This window comes from Coregonus clupeaformis, unplaced genomic scaffold, assembly GCF_020615455.1.
Source record: "Coregonus clupeaformis isolate EN_2021a unplaced genomic scaffold, ASM2061545v1 scaf0512, whole genome shotgun sequence".
NCBI lineage: Eukaryota > Metazoa > Chordata > Actinopteri > Salmoniformes > Salmonidae > Coregonus > Coregonus clupeaformis.
In genome coordinates this window covers 116,584-141,998 of record NW_025533967.1, presented here as the reverse complement: position 1 = coordinate 141,998, position 25,415 = coordinate 116,584, and the positions used below count along the sequence as shown (strand labels likewise).

Genomic DNA, 25,415 nt, shown 5'->3' with positions numbered 1-25,415 from the left:
GTGGGGAGAACAAGTATTTGATACACTGCCGATTTTGCAGGTTTTCCTACTTACAAAGCATGTAGAGGTCTGTAATTTTTATCATAGGTACACTTCAACTGTGAGAGACGGAATCGAATCAGAAAATCACATTGTATGATTTTTAAGTAATTCATTTGCATTTTATTGCATGACATAAGTATTTGATACATCAGAAAAGCAGAACTTAATATTTGGTACAGAAACCTTTGTTTGCAATTACAGAGATCATACGTTTCCTGTAGGTCTTGACCAGGTTTGCACACCTGCATCAGGGGATTTTGGCCCACTCCTCCATACAGACCATCTCCAGATTCTTCAGGTTTGGGGCTGTCACGCTGGGCATACGGACTTTCAGCTCCCTCCAAAGATTTTCTATTGGGTTCAGGTCTGGAGACTGCTAGAGCCACTCCAGGACCTTGAGATGCTTCTTACGGAGCCACTCCTTAGTTGCCCTGGCTGTGTGTTTTGGGTCGTTGTCATGATGGAAGACCCAGCCAAGACCCATCTTCAATGCTCTTACTGAGGGAAGGAGGTTGTTGGCCAAGATCTCGCGATACATGGCCCCATCCATCCTCCCTCAATACGGAACAGTCCTGTCCCCTTTGCAGAAAAGCATCCCCAAAGAATGATGTTTCCACCTCCATGCTTCACGGTTGGGATGGTGTTCTTGGGGTTGTACTCATCCTTCTTCTTCCCCAAACACGGCGAGTGGAGTCTATTTTTGTCTCATCAGACCACATGACCTTCTCCCATTCCTCCTCTGGATCATCCAGATGGTCATTGTGGGCCTTCAGACGGGCCTGGACATTTCGCTGGCTAGCAGGGGGGACCTTGCGTGCGCTGCAGGATTTTAATCCATGACGGCTAGTGTGTTACTAATGGTTCTCTTTGAGACTGTGGTCCCAGCTCTCTTCAGGTCATTGACCAGGTCCTGCCGTGTAGTTCTGGGCTGATCCTCACCTTCCTCATGATCATTGATGCCTCCACGAGGTGAGATCTTGCATGGAGCCCCAGACCGAGGGTGATTGACCGTCATCTTGAACTTCTTCCATTTTCTAATAATTGCGCCAACAGTTGTTGCCTTCTCACCAGGCTGCTTGCCTATTGTCCTGTAGCCCATCCCAGCCTTGTGCAGGTCTACAATTTTATCTCCTGATGTCCTTACACAGCTCGGCTGGTCTTGGCCATTGTGGAGAGGTTGGAGTCTGTTTGATTGAGTGTGTGGACAGGTGTCTTTTATACAGGTAACGAGTTCAAACAGGTGCAGTTAATACAAGTAATGAGTGGAGAACATGGAGGGCTTCTTAAAGAAAAACTAACAGGGCTGTGAGGCCGAATTCTTACTAGTTGGTAGGTGATCAAATACTTATGTCGTGCAATAAAATGCAAATTAATTACTTAAAATCATACAATGTGACTTTCTGGATTTTTTGTCTTAGATTCCGTCTCTCACAGTTGAAGTGTACCTATGATAAAAATTACAGACCTCTACATGCTTTGTAAGTAGGAAAACCTGCAAAATCGGCAGTGTATCAAATACTTGTTCTCCCCACTGTGTGTGTGTGTATATATATATATATATATATATATATATATATATATATATATATATATAAATATTAGTTCCAGCTAGCTGCAACTAAATGGACAGCTGTGGTCTGGCCGAATCATCCTGAGCTAGGCCCATCTCTCCGGCTATCTACTCTCTGTACCAACCGGACTGACCACCTAGTGTTGACACGGAGCCCCGCCCTGATCCTACACGACTTGTCTGCCGTATAAATCGTCTGATGTGGTTCTGAGACGCGACCACCGGATTCCATCTCAGCACCGGCCCTCCACACGCGTCTTCTTACTTACCACTGCTAATGCGTAGCAGCCTCCGAACTATCCTATTGCTGTTCACCCGACCTTATGATAACTCAGCTATACAGCTGATGTCTGCTGGACTGTTCTTTTTACGGTACTACATCCTGTTTATGTTTAGCCTCAGCCCAAACATGGTTAGCTTATTGTTGTTTGGTTATTTCTAATTGTACTATTTCCCTGTAGATAACCCAGCCCAGCTAAACCTGCCTTAGATAGCTCCTTTGTCCCACCCCATACACGCGAGAGACCGACTCAATTGGTGCCTCTAGTGATACTATCTCTTTCATTGTTACCCAAGCTTAGGTTTACCCCCACTTTACTCATATCCTTCCATATCCTTGTCTGTACATAATGCCTGAATCTTTTCTACAACACCCTTGGAAATCTGCCCCCTTTTATTCTATGTACCCAACGCACTAGAAGACCAGTTCTTAAAAGCCTTTAGCCGTATCCTTATTCTAGTCTCCTCTGTTCCTCTGGTGATGTAGAGGCTAACCCAGGCCCTGCAGCCCTCAGTATCACTCCTACTCCACAGGCGCTATCATTTGCTGACTTCTGTAATCACAAAAGTATTGGTTTCTTGCACATAAATATCAGAAGTCTACTTCCTAAGTTTGAGTTATTCACTGCGTTAGCACACTCCGCCAACCCTGATGTTCTAGCAGTGTCTGAATCCTGGCTCAGGAAGGCCACCAAAAATTCTGAAATTTCCATCCCCAACTATAACATTTTTTCGTCTAGATAGAACTGCCAAAGGGTGTGGAGTTGGGCAATCTACTGTAGAGATAGCCTGCAGATCTCTATCATTACTATCCAGGTCTGTGCCCAAACAGTTTGAGCTTCTACTTAAAAATCCACCTTTCCAGAAATAAGTCTCTCACTGTTGCCGCATGCTCAGACCCCCCTCAGCCCCCCAGATGTGCCCTGGACACCATATGTGAATTGATTGCCCCCCATTTATCCTCAGAGTTCGTACTGCTTGGTGACCTAAATTGGGATATGCTTAATACCCCGCCATCCTACAATCCAAACTAGATGCCCCTCAACCTCACGCAAATTATCAACGAACCTACCAGGTACAACCCTAAATCCGTAAACATGGGTACCCTCATAGATATCATCCTGACTAACACTACCCTCTAAATACACCTCAGCTGTCTTCAACCAGGATCTCAGCGATCACTGCCTTATTGCCTCGTCCATCGGGTCCGCGGTCAAACGACAACGCCTCATCACTGTCAAACGCTCCCTAAAACACTTTAGCTGAGCAGGCCTTCCTAATTGACCTGGCCCAGGTATCCTGGATGGATATAGATCTCATTCCGTCAGTAGAGGATGCCTGGTTGTTCCTTAAAAGTAATTTCCTCTCAATCTTAAATAAACATGCCCCATTCAAAAATACAGAACTAAGAACCGATATAGCCCCTGGTTCTCCTCAGACTTGACTGCCCTTGACCAGCACAAAAACATCCTGTGGCGTACTGCATTAGCATCAAATAGCCCCCCGCGATATGCAACTTTTCAGGGAAGTTAGGAGCCAATATACACAAGCAGTCAGGAAAGCAAAGGCAAACTTTTTTCAAACAGAAATGTGCATCCTGTAGCACTAACTCCAAAAAGTTTTGGGACACTGTAAAGTCCATGGAGAATAAGAGCACTTCCTCCCAGTTGCCCACTGCACTGAGGCTAGGAAACACTATCACCACCCGATAAATCTACAATAATCGAGAATTTCAAAAAAGCATTTTGCTACAGCTGGCCATGCTTTCCATCTGGCTACCACTACCCCGGCCACCAACTCTGCACCCTCCGCTGAAACTTGCCCATGCCCCCCGCTTCTCCTTCACACAAATTCAGACAGCTGACGTTTTGAAAGAGCTGCAAAATCTGGACCCCTACAAATCAGCTGGGCTAGACAATCTGGACCCTTTCTTTCTAAAACTAGCCACCGAAATTGTCGCAACCCCCTATTACTAGTCTGTTCAACCTCTCTCTTTCATAACGTCTGAGATCCCCAGAGATTGAAAGCTGCCGCGGTCATCCCCCTCTTCAAAGGGGGTGACACTCTAGATCCAAACTGCTACAGACCTATATCCATCCTGCCCTGCCTTTCGAAAGTATTTGAAAGCCAGTTAACAAAACAGATCATCGACCATTTCGAATACCACCGTACCTTCTCTGCTATGCAATCCGGTTTCCGAGCTGGTCATGGGTGCACTTCAGCCACGCTCAAGGTCCAAACGATATTATAACCGCGATTGATAATAGACAGTACTGTGCAGCCGTCTTCATCGACCTGGCCAAGGCTTTCGACTCTGTCAACCACCGCATTCTTATTGGCAGACTAAATAGCCTTGGTTTCTCAAATGACTGCCCTCGCCTGGTTCACCAACTACTTCTCAGATAGAGTTCAGTGTGTCAAATCGGAGGGCCTGTTGTCTGGACCTATGGCAGTCTCTATGGGGGTGCCACAGGGTTCAATTCTTGGGCCGACACTTTTCTCCGTGTATATCAATGATGTCGCTCTTGCTGCTGGTGACTCTCAGATCCACCTCTACGCAGATCGACACCATTTTTGTATACATCTGGCCCTTCATTGGACACTGTGTTAACAAACCTCCAAACGAGCTTCAATGCCATACAACACTCCTTCAGTAGCCTCCAACTGCTCTTAAACACTAGTAAAACTAAATGCATGCTTTTCAATCGGACGCTGCTGGCACCCGCCCACCCGACTAGAATCACCACTCTCGACGGGTCTGACCTAGAGTATGTGGACAACTACAAATACCTAGGTGTCTGGTTAGACTGTAAACTCTCCTTCCAGACTCATATAAAGATTATCCAATCCAAAGTTAAATCTAGAATCGGCTTCCTATTTCGCAACAAAGCCTCCTTCACTCATGCTGCCAAACATGCCTCGTAAAACTGACTATCCTACCGATCCTTGACTTCTCGCGATGTCATTTACAAAATAGCCTCCAACACTCTACTCAGCAAATTGGATGTAGTCTATCACAGTGCCATCCGTTTTGTCTCCAAAGCCCCATACATTACCTACTCACTGTGACCTGTACGCTCTTGTTGTCTGGTCCTCACCATGTTCGTCAGTCAAACCCACTGGCTCCAGGCCATCTATAAATCACTGCTAGGCAAATCCTTGTTATCTTAGCTCATTGGTCACCATAGCAGCACCCACCCGTAGTCTGCGCTCCAGCAGGTATATCTCACTGGTCATTCCCCAAAGCCAACACCTCCTTTGGCACGCCATTCCTTCCAGTTCTCTGCTGCCAATGACTGGAACGAATTGAAAAAATCTCTTGAAGCTGAGACTCTTATCTCCCTCACTAACTTTAAGCATCAGTTGTCAGAGCACCTTACCGATCACTGCACCTGTACACAGCCCATCTGAAATTAGCCCACCCAACTACCTCATCCCTATATTGTTATTTATTTTGCTATTTTGCACCCCCAGTATCTCTATTTGCACATAATCTCTTGCACATCTAGCATTCCAGTGTTAATACTATTGTAATTATTTTGCACTATAGCCTATTTATTGCCTTACCTCCATAACTTGCTACATTTGCACACACTGTATATATATTTTCTGTTGTATTTTTGACTTTATGTTTTTACCCCATATGTAACTCTGTGTTGTTTTTATCGCACTGCTTTGCTTTATCTTGGCCAGGTCGCAGTTGTAAATGAGAACTTGATCTCAACTGGCTTACCTGGTTAAATAAAGGTGGAAAAAAATAAAAAATAATAATAATAATAAAAAAAATATATATATTTATATACACACATACATACACACACACACACACACACACACACACACACACACACACACAGTGTAAGTATTTAGTCAGCCACCAATTGTGCAAGTTCTCCCACTTAAAAAGATGAGGCCTGTCATTTTCATCATAGGTACACGTCAACTATGACAGACAAATTGAGAGAAAAAAACATGAAAATCACATTGTAGGATTTTACTGAATTTATTTGCAAATTATGGTGGAAAATAAGTATTTGGTCACCTACAAACAAGCAAGATTCTGGCTCTCACAGACCTGTAACTTCTTCTTTAAGAGGCTCCTCTGTCCTCCACTCGTTACCCGTATTAATGGCACCTGTTTGAACTTGTTATCAATATAAAAGGCACCTGTCCACAACCTCAAACAGTCACACTCCAAACTCCACTATGGCCAAGACCAAAGAGCTGTCAAGCGACAGCCCCAAAACATCACTGCTCTAGAGATCTGCATGGAGGAATGGGCCAAAATACCAGCAACAGTGTGTGAAAACCTTGTGAAGACTTACAGAAAACGTTTGACCTGTGTCATTGCCAACAAAGGGTATATAACAAAGTATTGAGAAACTTTTGTTATTGACCAAATACTTATTTTCCACCATAATTTTCAAATAAATTCATTAAAATCCTAATGTGATTTTCTGGAAAAAAAATTCTCATTTTGTCTGTCATAGTTGACGTGTACCTATGATGAAAATTACAGGCCTCTCATCTTTTTAAGTGGGGAGAACTTGCACAATTGGTGGCTACTAAATACTTTTTTTCCCCACTGTGTATATATATATATATATATATATATATATATACATCACACACATATATACACACACATACATACATACATACATACATACATACTACCAGCCAAAAGTTTGGACACACCCGACTCATTCAAGGGTTTTTCTTTATTTTTACATTGTAGAATAATAGTGAAGACATCAAAACTATGAAATAACACATATGGAATCATGTAGTAACGCAAAAAAGTGTTAAACAAATCAATATATATTTTATATTCAAATAGCCACCCTTTGCCTTGATGACAGCTTTGCACACTCTTGGCATTCTCTTAACTAGCTTCATGAGGTAGTCACCTGGAAAGCATTTCAATTAACAGGTGTGCCTTGTTAAAAGTTAATTTGTGGAATTTCTTTTCTTCTTAATGCGTTTGAGCCAATCATGTTGTGTTGTGACAAGGTGGGGTATACAGAAGATAGCCCTATTTGGTAAAAAGACCAAGTCCATATTTTGGCAAGAACAGCTCAAATATTCAAAGAGAAACGACAGTCCATCATTACATTAAGACATGAAGGTCAGTCAAGCCGGAAAATGTAAGAATTTGTGAAACTGGCTCTCATGAGGACCACAGGAAAGGAAGACCCAGAGTTACCTCTGCTGCAGAGGATAAGTTCATTAGAGTTACCAGTCTCAGAAATTGCAGTCCAAATAAGTGCTTCACAGAGTTCAAGTAACAGACATCTCAACATCAACTGTTCAGAGGAGACTGTGAATCAGGCCTTCATGGTCGAATTGCTGCAAAGAAACCACTACCAAAGGACACCAATAAGAAGAAGAGACTTGCTTGGGCCAAGAAACGCGAGCAATGGACATTAGACTGGTGGAAATCTGTCCTTTGGTCTGGAGTCCAAATTGGAGATTTTTGGTTCCAGACGCTGTTTCTTTGTGAGACGCAGTGTAGGTGAACGGATGATATCCGCGTGTGTAGTTACCACCTGAAGCATGGAGGAGGTGGTGTGATGGTGCTTTGCTGGTGACACTGTCTGTTATTTATTTAGAATTCAAGGCACACTTAACCAGCCACAGCATTCTGCAGTGATACGCCATCCCATCTGGTTTGGGCTTAGTGGGACAATCATTTGTTTTTTCAACAGGACAATGACCCAACACACCTCCAGGCTGTGTAAGGGCTATTTGACCAAGAAGGAGAATGATGGCGTGCTGCATCAGATGACCTGGCCTCCACAATCCCCCTGACCTCAACACAATTGAGATGGTTTGGGATGAGTTGGACCGCAGAGCGAAGGAAAAGCTGCCAACAAGTGCTCAGCATATGTGGGAACACCTTCAAGACTGTTGGAAAAGCATTCCAGGTGAAGCTGGTTGAGAGAATGCCAAGAGTGTGCAAAGCTGTCATCAAGGCAAAGGGTGGCTACTTTGAAGAAACTCAAATATAAAATATATTTTGATTTGTTTAACACTTTTTTGGTTACTATATGATTCCATGTGTTATTTCATAGTTTTGATGTCTTCACTATTATTCTACAGCGTAGAAAATAGTAAAAAATAAAGAAAAACCCCTTGAATGAGTAGGTGTTCTAAAACTTTTTTGACCGGTAGTGTATATTATTGTATATATAATTATATATATAGAAATCGACTAATTGGGGTTAGCCCTAAATAGAATACTGTGCTCACTGACTGTTGTTCTCTAGGACCAGAGTTGGACCTTGTCTCTGTTCTCTTACCACAGATACCACAGACAATTCCAATGCTGAACATTGTGATTGCATTGTAGGCAAGCACTGGATGGCAGTGTAACTGTTTGAAGTTTTGATATACAGTAACTGTTTCAACTGACTGAATACTTTTGGTTCCTTTAGGCACCATGCAGTCTCACACTGTTGTGTTGCCCTACTTCTTACTTAATTAAAGGCTTTTTAAGCACTGGAGAGAGTCGCCAAGCTGCTTTCAAGCACACAGACCTAGTTCATCTATAATTCTTGGTTACCACTGGCCGACATAAGTTCATGTTGTGAAGCCTAAAAGTAGCAGTATGAGTCAAGCATAGGGGTATTTTAGGGTACGAGAACAGAATCAATGTAAATAAAAACAGTTCTCCTTTTTCAATCTGACACAATAGTTTTTTTAGGCAGAGGAATGTAACATTATCTCCATTACCCCAGTCAACCTGTATTACCAGTTCTCAGGGACATGGCACTAGCTGGGTCGTGTTCAGTAGCGAGAAAACGTCTTGAAACGGAGTGAAACCTGGAGGTACTAGCTGAACTCGTCCGATAATAGCCGGAACATATGCTGGTGTGTCAAGTGTTAAGATACAGTGAGCTCCACATCAAATCTATTCCTGAATGACAGGAAGACCAGCAGATAAAGGTAACCAAGGGCAACACCAAACGCTCTAGGAAAGGAGAAGTGGGTTTGGCAGCATGGGTGTTTGGAACCTACCATATGCACACAAGTACGCACACACGCAAGATTACTGTCGCATTATGATCCATACAGTAATGAGATCACTGTAATCTACGTAAAGAAGTGATGTGTCGATATAACAGAGCTAATGAAGAAACATAGAATAAGTACTTTAATTGGTTCTGTATTGAAGGGAGTATTTTAGTGCTAATGGAAGTCAAGAGAGAGAAAGACTGAACTAGGCCAGTTGTCTCCTGACACTGTCTGGCAGACTGGATCCACTCCAAAACAACAAGCGCAGCACGCCCACTCTCACTCTAGCATCAAATATCAACAAACTATCACATAACTAGGATACCACTCAGAGAACACACATTCACACAAACATCACACACACAGTCTTTATATCACACCCGTATCAAACATCAACAACATCAAATCAAACATTTAAACACACACACAACAGTACAGGACCAAGTGAAACCCACAGACACGTCACACTGTAGGAGTGTTGCTGTCTTTCTGTGAAGGCAGTGGTGTTGCAACATGAGGGGCTGTAGGTCTGAGCAACACCATACGACGATGCAGCCTTACACATCTCTTATCCGGTCACACGCGCACAGTGACATGGAAATACACACAGATACACACCATGTAAATGAATGTAAACATGTTGTTCTACCACACCAGGAGCATACAGCACATTAGATGGTTACAGTCACACCAAAACAATCTCTGTAGCACACTTCACACATTATGCAGCACATATCTACATTAGGCTATAAAAACAATGGACTCCTCATGGCAAACACTCGGATTTAGTGTGTGTATGTGTGTGTGTATATGTATATGTGTGTGTGTATGTGTGTGTATATGTATATGTGTGTGTGTGTATGTGTGTGTATATGTGCCACTGCTTATGTGCGACATTGTGCATGTGTGAGGGTGTCAAGGTGTGCGTGCGACAGATCTGTCTCGGTTTTGTGTGCGCGCATGTGTGTATTTCTGTCTCTCTCCGTTCCACTCACCCCCTCCAGCCGAGGACTAGCCGCGCTACACTCCACACAGCAGGCTTGCTGGATCAGCTCCCGGGCCTTCCTGCCCTCCCCTTCCCCGTACGCTGCCTGGATGTTCTCCAGGGTTGGAGACGGACCCAGAGAGGAGGCTCCACCGCTGCCCATCGCAGACACCTTGGCTCCCATGTCCTCCACCGCCAAAGAACCTGGGGAGAGGTGAGGGGGACAGAGGAGATCAGATGAGGACAGAGGAGGACAGAAAACAACAGAATAGAAGAGAGGAGAAGACAGAGAAGAGAGGAGAAGACAGAAGAGAGGAGAAGACAGAGAAGAGAGAAGAAGACAGAGAAGAGAGGAGAAGACAGAGAAGACAGAGAAGAGAGGAGAAGACAGAGGAGGGAGGAGAAGACAGAGGAGAGGATAAGACAGAGAAGAGAGGATAAGACAGAGAAGAGAGGAGAAGACAGGAGAAGACACAGAAGAGAGGAGAAGACAGAGAAGAGAGGAGAAGACAGAGGAGGGAGGAGAAGACAGAGGAGAGGATAAGACAGAGAGGAGAGGAGAAGACAGAAAGAGAGGAGAAGACAGAAGAAGACAGAAGAGAGGAGAAATAGAACATACCTCCATTAGATCAGACCAGCTGCAGTTTAACACAGTCTAACACAGTAACAGAGTATTGGGGAGCAGGCGTGTGCAGAGCACCGGTGGCGAGTAAGAAATAGGTCACCCTGCTAAAGAATGCACACTCTCTCTCTCACCAGGAGCAAGCTCTAAAGACTACGTGGTTACCAGGCAGGACTGGAAACATAGTCTACCTGTTCTCTGGATACTGGACTAGTGTCGGAGGTTGGAGCGAACACATACACACTCACACAAACAGACACACACACAATAAGAAGCTCTCATTTTCGGTCCAAAACGTCAGTTTGCACAAATGAATAAACCCCAGGTTTATCATCCTTTGGAAAGAGTGAACTGATATCTCAATACAGATCAGTATTACTTAACTTCAGTGGTTTCAGTGTGGTAACAATGCCTGCAAGTCATCAACCAAAGCTTTTGAACGGGTGGTAAATCCTACATAGATGCTCCAGAAGCTCCAATTGAACATCAATTGAGTATGCTGGTCTTCTTACACACAGTGGGACATCTCCAGTATATATAGTCAGTGATCGATCCGATTAGTGACTTTAAAGGCCTTGCATGGATCGTGTTAATTAGGCTCCAAACAGAAGAAAACAGACTGAAACAGAGGGACTACCTGGACTTGTCCAATAAGAAACACCTATTTTCCCCCCATTGTGTGCCCTAAAATACACAACCCTGGATTGGTTTTAATCCACCTACAACACAACAGCGAAGTACTCATCAAGTTTGATGAAGGGTCGTTAATCTACCAATGGGATGACACTTTTTTCCCAACATAAAGTATTTGTTCCCCTGCTGATTTTGTCAGTTTGCCCACTGACAAAGACATGATCAGTCTGTAATTTTAAAGGTAGGTTTAATTGAACAGTGAGAGAGAGAATAACAACAGAAAAATCGAGAAAAACACATGTCAAAAATGTTATAAATTGATTTTCATTTTAATGAGGGAAATAAGTATTTGACCCCTCTGCAAACCTGACTTAGTACTTGGTGGCAAAACCCTTGTTGGCAATCACAGAGGTCAAACGTTTCTTGTAGTTGGCCACCAGGTTTGCACACATCTCAGGAGGGATTTTGTCCCACTCCTCTTTGCAGATCTTCTCCAAGTCATTAAGGTTTTGAGGCTGACGTTTGGCAACTCGAACCTTCAGCTCCCTCCACAGATTTTCTATGGGATTAAGATCTGGAGACTGGCTAGGCCACTCCAGGACATTAATGTTGCCTTGGCCGTGTGTTGTGGGTCATTGTCATGCTGGAATACCCAGCCACGACCCATTTTCAATGCCCTGGCTGAGGGAAGGAGGTTCTTACCCAAGATTTGACGGTACATGGCCCCGTCCATCGTCCCTTTGATGCGGTGAAGTTGTCCTGTCCCCTTAGCAGAAAAACACCCCAAAAACACCCCCCAAAGCACCTCTTTAAGGGAATACCTGGGATAGGATAAAGTAATCCTTCTACCCCCCTTACCCCAACCCAAAAAAAGAAAAGAAAAAAAAAAACATTGTAAAGTGGTGATCCCACTGGCTATAAGGTGAATGCACCTATTTGTAAGTCGCTCTGGATAAGAGCGTCTGCTAAATGACGAAATGTAATGTAAATGTAATGTTTCCACCTCCATGTTTGACGGTGGGGATGGTGTTCTTGGGGTCATAGGCAGCATTCCTCCTCCTCCAAACACGGCGAGTTGAGTTGATGCCAAAGAGCTCTATTTTGGTCTCATCTGACCACAACACTTTCACCCAGTTCTCCTCTGAATCATTCAGATGTTCATTGGCAAACGGGCCTGAATATGTGCTTTCTTGAGCAGGGGGGACCTTGCGGGCGCTGCAGGATTTCAGTCCTTCACGGCATAGTGTGTTACCAATTGTTTTCTTGGTGACTATGGTCCCAGCTGCCTTGAGATCATTGACAAGATCCTCCCGTGTAGTTCTGGGGCTGATTCCTCACCGTTCTCATGATCATTGCAACTCCACGAGGTGAGATCTTGCATGGAGCCCCAGGCCGAGGGAGATTGACAGTTATTTTGTGTTTCTTCCATTTGCGAATAATCGCACCAATTGTTGTCACCTTCTCACCAAGCTGCTTGGCGATGGTCTTGTAGCCCATTCCAGCCTTGTGTAGGTCTACAATCTTGTCCCTGACATCCTTGGAGAGCTCTTTGGTCTTGGCCATGGTGGAGAGTTTGGAATCTGATTGATTTCTTCTGTGGACAGGTGTCTTTTATACAGGTAACAAGCTGTGATTAGGAGCACTCCCTTTAAGAGTGTGCTCCTAATCTCAGCTCGTTACCTGTATAAAAGACACCTGGGAGCCAGAAATCTTTCTGATTGAGAGGGGGTCAAATACTTATTTCCCTCATTAAAATGCAAATCAATTAATAATTTTTTTTACATATGTTTTTCTGGATTTTGTTGTTGTTATTCTGTCTCTCACTGTTCAAATAAACCTACCATTAAAATTATAGACTGATAATTTCTTTGTCAGTGGGCAAACGTACCAAAATCAGCAGGGGATCAAATACTTTTTTCCCTCACTGTACCTATTCCCCCCACTCTCTTCTCCCTTTCTCCAGAACCTGTGAGGCGGCCACTCCCAATACTTTCTTCAGGCATTGCATTGACAATATCACTTGTCAATATAGGGTCTTCTTTTCTGGGCTTCTGAGGTTATCTCGAGAAGATCAAATCCTGTATGTGATCTAAGAGAGACTCAGTACATCTGTAGCAATGTCTTTCCCTGCAAGCCTGTCTGTCCCTGCAAAACCGTGTGCCCCTGTAACCATGGGAGTCCCTGTAACCATCTGTGTCCTTGCAAACATGCGTGTCCCTGTAACCGTGTGTCCCTGTAACCGTGTGTCCCTGTAACCGTGTGTCCCTGTAACCGTGTGTCCCTGTAACCGTGTGTCCCTGTAACCGTGTGTCCCTGTAACCGTGTGTCCCTGTAACCGTGTGTCCCTGTAACCGTGTGTCCCTGTAACCGTGTGTCCCTGTAACCGTGTGTCCCTGTAACCGTGTGTCCCTGCAAACCTGTCTGTCCCTGCAAACCTGTCTGTCCCTGCAAACCTGTCTGTCCCTGCAAACCTGTCTGTCCCTGCAACCCCGTGAGTCCCTGTAACCCCGTGAGTCCCTGTAACCCCGTGAGTCCCTGTAACCCCGTGAGTCCCTGTAACCCCGTGAGTCCCTGTAACCCCGTGAGTCCCTGTAACCCCGTGAGTCCCTGTAACCCCGTGAGTCCCTGTAACCCCGTGAGTCCCTGTAACCCCGTGAGTCCCTGTAACCCCGTGAGTCCCTGTAACCCCGTGAGTCCCTGTAACCCTGTGAGTCCCTGTAACCCCGTGAGTCCCTGTAACCCTGTAACCATGTTTGTCTGCAAGCCTGTGTGTCACTGCAAACCTGTGTCCCTGCAATCCTGTGTGTCTCTGTAACCCTGTGGGTCTCTACAGCCCTGAGCATCTCTGCCGCCCTGTGTGTGTGTGTGTGTGTGTGTGTGTGTGTGTGTGTGTAGCACTGATGTGGGCTCAGGGCCTGCAGCTGCTATATGGATGTGTAATTAAGATGGTGAGAGTCTGACTGTGCTATAAAGGCTATATAAGAAAGATGGTGAGTCTGACTGGGCTATAAAGGCTATATGAGAAAGATGGTGAGAGTCTGACTGGGCTATAAAGGCTATATGAGAAAGATGGTGAGAGTCTGACTGGGCTATAAAGGCTATATGAGAAAGATGGTGAGAGTCTGACTGGGCTATAAAGGCTATATGAGAAAGATGGTGAGAGTCTGACTGGGCTATAAAGGCTATGAGAAAGATGGTGAGAGTCTGACTGGGCTATAAAGGCTATATGAGAAAGATGGTGAGAGTCTGACTGGGCTATAAAGGCTATATGAGAAAGATGGTGAGTCTGACTGGGCTATAAAGGCTATATGAGAAAGCCAGAGGGACTGTAACCATTAGACCTGCCTGCACCCCCATGCGTCAATACCATCCTTTTACTGGCCAGTTTGTGTGAAGAGATCTTGAAGGGCAAAGCAGAGCACAGCACAGGACACGCCACAACAAGGATAGTTACTCCTCTTTCCTCTTCCTAAATCTGTCCATCTGAGAGACAGAACAAGGAAGAGTGCTCCCCCCTCCTAAATCTGTCCATCACCAACAGTAAACAAGCATAGCTAGCGCTCCTCTCCACCTCCTCCAGCTAAATGTGCTATCAGTGTGGGGAAGTGGAAGTGTTCCATAATATCACATCACAATGTGCGGAATGTTTTCTGATAGGTAAAGATGTAGGCAGACCTATGACGTCATAGATATAGAACGGATATATTATCTGTGTATGACACAATCTGACCCTTATAGAAACTTACATGTAGGTTAACAAAAATATGGTAGATTTCCCAAAATTCCCAGTTTTTCCAGAAATCCCTGTTAAAAGTTTCCCAGAATCAGAAGGGAATAAGCAGGAAATCCTCCACTAGGATTTCTGGAAAACCTGGGGATTTGGGTAAAGTTTCCTGCATTTTCCAACCCTAGTTACTGGATTGGATATTGGCTCAGTGTCTCAGCTCTACTCTTCATTAAAACTAGAATCTCTATTTGATGAAACTGCCACGTCCCTTTAGCAGCGCCTTCTGTCTACCAAAACCTACTATTGTGTACCTTAGCAGCACCTTCTGTCTACCAAAACCTACTATTGTGTACCTTAGAAGCACCTGTCTACCAAAACCTACTATTGTGTACCTTAGAAGCACCTGTCTACCAAAACCTACTATTGTGTACCTTAGCAACACCTTCTACCAAAAACCTACTATTGTGTACCTTAGCAACACCTTCTACCAAAACCTACTATTGTGTACCTTAGCAACACCTTCTACCAAAACCTACTATTGTGTACCTTAGCAGCACCTTCTGTCTACCAAAACCTACTATTGTGTACCTTAGCAGCACCTTCTGTCTACCAAAACCTACTATTGTGTACCTTAGCAACACCTTCTGTCTACCAAAACCTACTATTGTGTACCTTAGCAGCACCTTCTGTCTACCAAAACCTACTATTGTGTACCTTAGAAGCACCTGTCTACCAAAACCTACTATTGTGTACCTTAGCAACACCTTCTACCAAAACCTACTATTGTGTACCTTAGCAACACCTTCTACCAAAACCTACTATTGTGTAACCTTAGCAGCACCTTCTGTCTACCAAAACCTACTATTGTGTACCTTAGAAGCACCTGTCTACCAAAACCTACTATTGTGTACCTTAGCAACACCTTCTACCAAAACCTACTATTGTGTACCTTAGCAACACCTTCTACCAAAACCTACTATTGTGTACCTTAGCAGCACCTTCTGTCTACCAAAAACATACTATTGTGTACCTTAGCAGCACCTTCTGTCTACCAAAACCTACTATTGTGTACCTTAGAAGCACCTGTCTACCAAAACCTACTATTGTGTACCTTAGCAACACCTTCTACCAAAACCTACTATTGTGTACCTTAGCAACACCTTCTGTCTACCAAAACCTACTATTGTGTACCTTAGCAGCACCTTCTGTCTACCAAAACCTACTATTGTGTACCTTAGCAGCACCTTCTGTCTACCAAAACCTACTATTGTGTACCTTAGCAGCACCTTCTGTCTACCAAAACATACTATTGTGTACCTTAGAAGCACCTGTCTACCAAAACCTACTATTGTGTACCTTAGCAACACCTTCTACCAAAACCTACTATTGTGTACCTTAGCAACACCTTCTGTCTACCAAAACCTACTATTGTGTACCTTAGCAACACCTTCTACCAAAACCTACTATTGTGTACCTTAGCAACACCTTCTGTCTACCAAAACCTACTATTGTGTACCTTAGCAGCACCTTCTGTCTACCAAAACCTACTATTGTGTACCTTAGCAGCACCTTCTGTCTACCAAAACCTACTATTGTGTACCTTAGAAGCACCTGTCTACCAAAACCTACTATTGTGTACCTTAGCAACACCTTCTACCAAAACCTACTATTGTGTACCTTAGCAACACCTTGTCTACCAAAACCTACTATTGTGTACCTTAGCAGCACCCTTCTGTCTACCAAAACCTACTATTGTGTACCTTAGCAGCACCTTCTGTCTACCAAAACCTACTATTGTGTACCTTAGCAGCACCTTCTGTCTACCAAAACATACTATTGTGTACCTTAGCAGCACCTTCTGTCTACCAAAACCTACTATTGTGTACCTTAGAAGCACCTGTCTACCAAAACCTACTATTGTGTACCTTAGAAGCACCTGTCTACCAAAACCTACTATTGTGTACCTTAGCAACACCTTCTACCAAAACCTACTATTGTGTACCTTAGCAACACCTTCTACCAAAACCTACTATTGTGTACCTTAGCAACACCTTCTACCAAAACCTACTATTGTGTACCTTAGCAACACCTTCTGTCTACCAAAACCTGCTATTGTGTACCTTAGCAACACTTTCTGTCTACCAAAACCTGCTATTGTGTATCTTAGCAGCACCTTCTGTCTACCAAAACCTACTATTGTGTACCTTAGCAGCACCTTCTGTCTACCAAAACCTACTATTGTGTACCTTAGCAACACCTTCTGTCTACCAAAACCTGCTATTGTGTACCTTAGCAGCACCTTCTGTCTACCAAAACCTACTATTGTGTACCTTAGCAACACCTTCTGTCTACCAAAACCTGCTATTGTGTACCTTAGCAGCACCTTCTGTCTACCAAAACCTACTATTGTGTACCTTAGCAACACCTTCTGTCTACCAAAACCTGCTATTGTGTACCTTAGCAGCACCTTCTGTCTACCAAAACCTACTATTGTGTACCTTAGCAACACCTTCTGTCTACCAAAACCTGCTATTGTGTACCTTAGCAGCACCTTCTGTCTACCAAAACCTACTATTGTGTACCTTAGCAACACCTTCTGTCTACCAAAACCTGCTATTGTGTACCTTAGCAGCACCTTCTGTCTACCAAAACCTGCTATTGTGTACCTTAGCAGCACCTTCTGTCTACCAAAACCTACTATTGTGTACCTTAGCAACACCTTCTACCAAAACCTACTATTGTGTACCTTAGCAACACCTTCTACCAAAACCTACTATTGTGTACCTTAGCAACACCTTCTACCAAAACCTACTATTGTGTACCTTAGCAACACCTTCTACCAAAACCTACTATTGTGTACCTTAGCAACACCTTCTGTCTACCAAAACCTGCTATTGTGTACCTTAGCAGCACCTTCTGTCTACCAAAACCTACTATTGTGTACCTTAGCAACACCTTCTGTCTACCAAAACCTGCTATTGTGTACCTTAGCAGCACCTTCTGTCTACCAAAACCTACTATTGTGTACCTTAGCAGCACCTTCTGTCTACCAAAACCTACTATTGTGTACCTTAGCAACACCTTCTACCAAAACCTACTATTGTGTACCTAAGCAGCACCTTCTGTCTACCAAAACCTACTATTGTGTACCTTAGCAGCACCTTCTACCAAAACCTACTATTGTGTACCTTAGCAGCACCTTCTGTCTACCAAAACCTACTATTGTGTACCTTAGCAACACCTTCTGTCTACCAAAACCTGCTATTGTGTACCTTAGCAGCACCTTCTGTCTACCAAAACCTACTATTGTGTACCTTAGCAACACCTTCTGTCTACCAAAACCTGCTATTGTGTACCTTAGCAGCACCTTCTGTCTACCAAAACCTACTAATGTGTACCTTAGCAACACCTTCTGTCTACCAAAACCTGCTATTGTGTACCTTAGCAGCACCTTCTGTCTACCAAAACCTACTATTGTGTACCTTAGCAACACCTTCTGTCTACCAAAACCTGCTATTGTGTACCTTAGCAGCACCTTCTGTCTACCAAAACCTACTATTGTGTACCTTAGCAACACCTTCTGTCTACCAAAACCTGCTATTGTGTACCTTAGCAGCACCTTCTGTCTACCAAAACCTGCTATTGTGTACCTTAGCAGCACCTTCTGTCTACCAAAACCTACTATTGTGTACCTTAGCAACACCTTCTACCAAAACCTACTATTGTGTACCTTAGCAACACCTTCTACCAAAACCTACTATTGTGTACCTTAGCAACACCTTCTACCAAAACCTACTATTGTGTACCTTAGCAACACCTTCTACCAAAACCTACTATTGTGTACCTTAGCAACACCTTCTGTCTACCAAAACCTGCTATTGTGTACCTTAGCAGCACCTTCTGTCTACCAAAACCTACTATTGTGTACCTTAGCAACACCTTCTGTCTACCAAAACCTGCTATTGTGTACCTTAGCAGCACCTTCTGTCTACCAAAACCTACTATTGTGTACCTTAGCAGCACCTTCTGTCTACCAAAACCTACTATTGTGTACCTTAGCAACACCTTCTACCAAAACCTACTATTGTGTACCTAAGCAGCACCTTCTGTCTACCAAAACCTACTATTGTGTACCTTAGCAGCGCTTCCCTTCCTTCTTTTTTTCCATTGCGGGATAGAACAGCAGAATATGTACTGCAATTATTTTTTACAATCCTCTCTTTGGTTTCATCAACAAACAAACAAAAATAACACTAAAAGGTGCTGGGGCGAAAAGTGGCGCTTTTTCAACAAATGCGGATTCTAGCTTTAAGGAAATCTCATCTTTACTGCATTGAAGAGGTGTTAAGCAAAGGGACTTCCTGTCTCAAAGATTAATTACCTTTGAATAAGTCATCATGGATGCACAGGGACATACGATACAATCGTCCCCATAGAGACTGGGCTCGTCATTGGATCAGTGTGTGTGTGTGTGTTTGTCTCATTACTATATGGATCATAATGCGTCGTCTGCAGAGTGACAGTAATCTGCTGATTGATTGGCTCATTCTGTGTAACAGGATCCTTAATCCTATCATTTCTGTGATTGGACAGAAGGGGGGCCTGCCTGGGCTGCATTCCATTTCAAAACGTTGTCCTTGTTCACCCCGAGGTAGGTAGGTTAAAAGGTATAAAACCCACCTAGTTTCAGTCTCATTCACTTCAGCTATTAAGTCAGTGCAGGAGTTTATGTTGTAGTCTCTCATACATCCCTGTACCACTGTGATGTATTATTGAGATACAGTATTTAACCTTGATTTAACCAAGAAGCCCCACTGAGATAAATCAAGTATTTTTCAAGGGAAACCTGGAGCTGTCAGAGCATATTGTAGAGATGACCTTTTAAAGGCACCATCAACACCCATGGGTCAAATGTGCCCAGTGGCCTTGATGTTCAACAAAGGTCAAGATAATCAACATATGGAGACGTTTCTTTGAGATCTACAGTTCCAGCACCATGGAAAGATACCAATTTCAGAGAACACTTTGATTTTCTATCAAGATACCAAACACTCCCAACAGGCCTTCAATGTCTCGTGTAAAAATGCTTTAGCCTACTCTACATAAAATAAAATAGTTAGTTCCATATGTGATGGGCTTAGCGCTTACTCTAGTATAGATGAAAGACGGTTGTTTGAGTCTTGTTAATACCTTCAATTAAGCCTGGAGAAATAAAAATAGCAACACTTCACACTTTAATTCTGATTAAATAGTCAGAGATTTAATCAATCAAGTCAAATTAATTGATCTACCTAACACTGGCTGAATTCTGACAAATATTTGGCATTTACTGTCATTCTATCCAAAAGCATTTATTGCAGTTTAGAGCAAAGCTAAATACTGTATGTATACCGGTAGCAGGGCTGTGGTTGATTCCATTTAAACTCAGTCAATTCTGGAAGTAAACTGAAATACCAATATGCTACTAAAGTGATGACGTCACGAGTCCTGAAAATGACACTTGAAATTGAAAATGACCCCAGCCCTAATATAGGGTTGTATATGTTTTTCCCCCCAATGCCAAATATTAAATCAACGGCTTCAAAGTGTATAGCCACAAGCATATAAAGAGATTTCCGAAACCCAGTCAGTCAGAGTGAAAATAAAATCTTCAGGGTCCCCATAGCTCTCTGGAATAAATAACATGCCTCTATAAGCCTTCAGTACACACAACTGCACCGGTAAACAATCAGATCCTACAGGCTAACACTAGCGTCAATCACAGCTAAAGTACATTAAACCCCATAGACTTGCCACTAATCTCATGTAGCATTAGCTTTAGCCACACGTACAACAACATGCCCTGTACATAGGCTTCAGACTGTAAACAAGACTATATGAACCCAGTTAGCTACATAGGCTACACAGTGACTACAGTGTCCATTGTTACTCTGGGCTAGGGCATCACCCACATGTCCTGTATTGTAGCATACCTGTTCATACTGTGTGAGTGGACACTTCTCTTTTCTCCCGTCTCCCCATGGCATTCAGATCGCTTGATCCTTTTCTCATATAGCCGTTCCCTCTTTCTTCCTCTATAGTGTGTTATGTATCCAAGGAGCACAGCCTCTCTCTAGCCTGTCTGCATGGCCGATGGCTCTCTCTCTCTCCATCCCTCCCTCTCCCTCCCTCCCTCCCTCTGGCTGCACTCAGAGCTAATGTCAGAGAGAAGGGGAGTGTCCTAAAGGAAAGGTAAGGATGATATGTCTCTGTCTCTCAGTCTTTATCCCCTATTGATCTCTACCCCCCACCACCCATCCCTGCAGAGTGTAACCCAACCCTCTACCTCTCCTCGCCCTGACTGGAGATGACTCCACTTAGCACACAGCCTCAGAGGAAAAAAAGAGAGAGAGAAAGGGGAGTGGAAGAGAGACCGAGGAAGAGTCTCTCTCTGTCACTCACTTTTGACCAGGGCCCATAGGAATCTGGTCAAAACTGGGGCACTATAAAGGCAATAGGGTGCCATTTCAGATGCAGCTGCAGTGACTTCAGTAGTAGCATAGGCTACAGTACTGCTGCCGCCACCACCACCACTTCTCTTGACTAAACCCAGTGTCATGGTGTTGTTTCAGTTCTGTCTTCTATATTTAAGCAGCGGACACTCAGACGTGGCTCACCGATTCTGAATCCGCTGGTTCACAGTCAAAACCTCTCTGACTGCCACAGAACAGTAGCCTGATCCCAGATCTGTTTGTGCCGTCTTGCCAACTCCTATGGTGATTGTTATGCCAACGACAAACAGATCTGGGAGCAGTCTAACAGAACACAGTATCCAATGGGGATAATGTTGGCTGACGCTAGCTCCCAGTCCAACCAAGGTGCATAGACGAACAAACTGAATGTGTAACAGATATTTAGCTATGTCTAACTATACTTGTGAGGGCTTTTGGGGACCAACAATTGATTCCCATTCAAAATCATATTTTCCCCTAACCGAACCCTAAACCTTGCATCCTCTCTACTCATCTCCTTCTCTAAAGGTCTTAGGGGAGGGACCTTGAACATTCTCCTCCAATACGGTTGAGAAGGAGGCAAGGAATAAGGAAAATACTAATTGAGATACAGCCTAAGTACAATACAGTAAAAGTGAATTCTCTCACCATCTTGTTCACCATCTTGTTTCTCTTGGTCCTCCATGTTGTTGCTCTGTGTGTCTCCAGTGGCCTTGGAGAGGCCTACAGACCAGTAGGACATGCCTCCTCCTCCACAGCAGGGCAGGACTGAACTGGGACCAGTACAGGGTGGTGGTGGTGGTCAGTGGGACTGGTCCCAGTCTGAGTCACTGGTGTGGTGGAAGACACTGGTTAGAGATGGGCTGTAGTAGGAGGGAGGACAGAGGGAGAGCCATTAGTCAGTGCCCTGCAAAACACAGGTAGGCAGGCAGACAGACAGACATAGGTTTGATCTTGAGAAAGTGAAAGCAGACAAACATTGCATAACAAAAAGTTAATGGATATACAAATTGCCACCCAACATTTACAACTATAGTCGTTGAGATGCCTTAATTAGAATAATGTACTTGTGTCTCGAATGAGAAGCTTTATACTACAACTTTTATGACTTCTCGTGTTATTGTTTTTGACCCATATACAATAAAATACAATAAACATTACAACACAGTTGCCTAATTTAGTGGATTTGTATTTTTAAATAATATCTGTGCAAAACACACACTAGCTGACAGCCAGAACTATAAAAACAGAGACGTTACTATTTCGGGCGGCCTTGAACACACACGACACTTCAGGTCATTCGCTTTGGTTTACACATACCACATCTTTAAAACCACAACTGTGTGCGTGGTCTTGATTTTTTAAGAAGTTGGCTTTACTAGGCTTATAAACGCTGAAACGTGCCAAACGTTCGTCCAATGACAGCAAGTAGACATATTTGTTTGCGAAACGTGCGCACTTGTTGCTCGTTAATGAGTGTAACTTAGTTCATGAGGAATTTTTACTCACCGCATTGTCCGTAGTGTTCATGCACTGTCGAATGGTATTGATTTTTGCACTTCTAAAGCATTGAACAGGCAAAACTTCGATAAATCCACAACTGAATGTTTAACCAAAGACAAAAGAGCCGAAGGAACACTCACAAGCACGGATTGCAAAGGAAAAGCGTTAACTTCCTGATTTCATCAAACCAAACACTTCCAGCCAGTGATGCTGCCTACCACGCTGTCTGTCTCATAACCCGGATATGGGAATAGCCTACTATACAATGACTGTATTCTACTGTACCAGTGCCGTCAGTTCAGCTAAACCTAGACAGTGGTGGAAAAAGTACTCAATTGTCATACTTGAGTAAAAGTGAAGATACCTTAATTGAAAATGACTCAAGTAAAATTGAAAGTCACCCAGTACAATACTAATTGAGTAAAAGTCTAAAAGTATTTGGTTTGAAATATACTTAAGTATCAAAAGTAAATGGAATTGCTCAAATGTACTTAAGTATCAAAATTTAAAAGTATAAACCATTTCAAATTCCTTATATTAAGCAAACCAGACGGCACAATTAATTTTATTTTTTTTATTGACGGATAGCCAGGGGCACACTCCAACACAGACATAATTTACAAACTAAGCATTTGTGTTTAGTGAGTCCACCAGATCAGAGGCAGTAGGGATGACCAGGGATGTTCTCTTTATAAGTGTGTGAATTGGACAATTTTCCTGTCAAAATGTAACAGGAGTACTTTTGGGTGTCAGTGAAAATGTATGGAGTAAAAAGTAAATTATTTTCTTTAGGAATGTAGTGAAGTAAAAGTAAAAGTTGGCAAAAATATAAATAGTAAAGTAAAGTACAGATACCCCAAAAAACTACTTAAGTAGTACTTTAAAGTATTTTTACTTAATAATAATATGCCATTTAGCAGACGCTTTTATCCAAAGCGACTTACAGTCATGTGTGCATACATTTTTGTGTATGGGTGGTCCTGGGGGTCGAACCCACTACCTTGGCATTACAAGCGCCGTGCTCTACCAGCTGAGCTACAGAGGACCACTTTAAACCACTGAACCTAGGATATGGCAAAGTATGATTTTTTGTAGGAATGTGAAGCTCATTTACTGCATTTCTACATAGTTTTAAAACTCTCAAATGCTATTTTGGAGAACAGCAAAAACAAATGAAAATGACCCCAGCCATTAATTATCACCGCAATATGTTTTTAAAGGTATGTGGAACTGCGTGCACAATGTCAACCACTACTCAACCTCATACATTGACTCATTTACTTGTGCAACGGCGCATACAGCGAACATGAAATAGATGCATAATACACGCTATCAAGTCACAACAAGGCCGACTTCAAATGCCGACATCAATGTGAAAGCAACCCGTGAATAAAACAGCTGACCGCTAATGCAAACAATGCCAGATAAATCCTACACATGATTGAAATAAAAGGCATAGCCTACATCAGGCCTGCAATCGACAACGACGCATGGAGACAAACAAACTCGACCAAAGAATGACGAAAATCACGAAAGGAAAATCTACACATGCCTTTTGAGCTAAGGCCGCGCCCGTGATTCAGAACCGCTAAATGGACGGAGCCTCGGTAGAGGTAGGTAGGCATGTTGGAGCTCCGTGGCATGGTGCTGAATGGACAGCGCCTCTCTCTAGTAGCCAGCTATACAGGTAAAAGTCAGTAAATTAGAATATTTTGAAAAACTTGATTTATTTCAGTAATTGCATTCAAAAGGTGTAACTTGTACATTATATTTATTCATTGCACACAGACTGATGCATTCAAATGTTTATTTCATTTAATTTTGATGATTTGAAGTGGCAACAAATGAAAATCCAAAATTCCGTGTGTCACAAAATTAGAATATTGTGTAAGGGTTACATTTTGAAGACACCTGGTGCCACAAACTAATCAGCTGATTAACTCAAAACACCTGCAAAGGGCTTTAAATGGTCTCTCAGTCCAGTTCTGAAGCCTACACAAACATGGGGAAGACTTCAGATTTGACAGCTGTCCAAAAGGCGACCATCGACACATTGCACAAGGAGGGAAAGACACAAAAGGTTATTGCAGAAGAGGCTGGCTGTTCTCAGAGCTCTGTGTCCAAACACATTAATAGAGAGGCAAAGGGAAGGAAAAACTGTGGTCAGAAAAAGTGTACAAGCGATAGGGATCACTGCGCCCTAGTCAAGATTGTGAAAAAAAACCCATTCAAAAATGTGGGGGAGATTCACAAGGAGTGGACAGCTGCTGGAGTCAGGGCTTCAAGATCCACCACCAAGAGACGCTTGAAAGACATGGGTTTCAACTGCCGCATACCTCGTGTCAAGCCACTGTTGACCAAGAAACAGCGCGAAAAGCGTCTCACCTGGGCTAAGGAAAAAAAGAGCTGGACTGCTGCTGAGTGGTCTAAAGTCATGTTTTCTGACGAAAGCAAATTTTGCATTTCCTTTGGAAATCGAGGTCCCAGAGTCTGGAGGAAGACAGGAGAGGCACAGGATCCACGTTGCCTGAAGTCTAGTGTAAAGT

General features: G+C 43.3%; 1 protein-coding gene across 1 annotated transcript in view; it reads right to left on the bottom strand.

Moving 5' to 3' along the window:
• LOC123484960 (leucine-rich repeat serine/threonine-protein kinase 1-like) overlaps nt 1-23,088 on the bottom strand; it is an 85,990-nt gene extending 62,902 nt beyond the window's left edge. The window contains 3 exon segments of the mRNA XM_045215779.1: nt 9,904-10,097; nt 22,015-22,229; nt 22,876-23,088. Coding sequence (XP_045071714.1) covers nt 9,904-10,097; nt 22,015-22,108 — 288 coding nt within the window. The 5' untranslated portion in view covers nt 22,109-22,229; nt 22,876-23,088.
• Between the last annotated feature and the right edge of the window lie 2,327 nt (nt 23,089-25,415).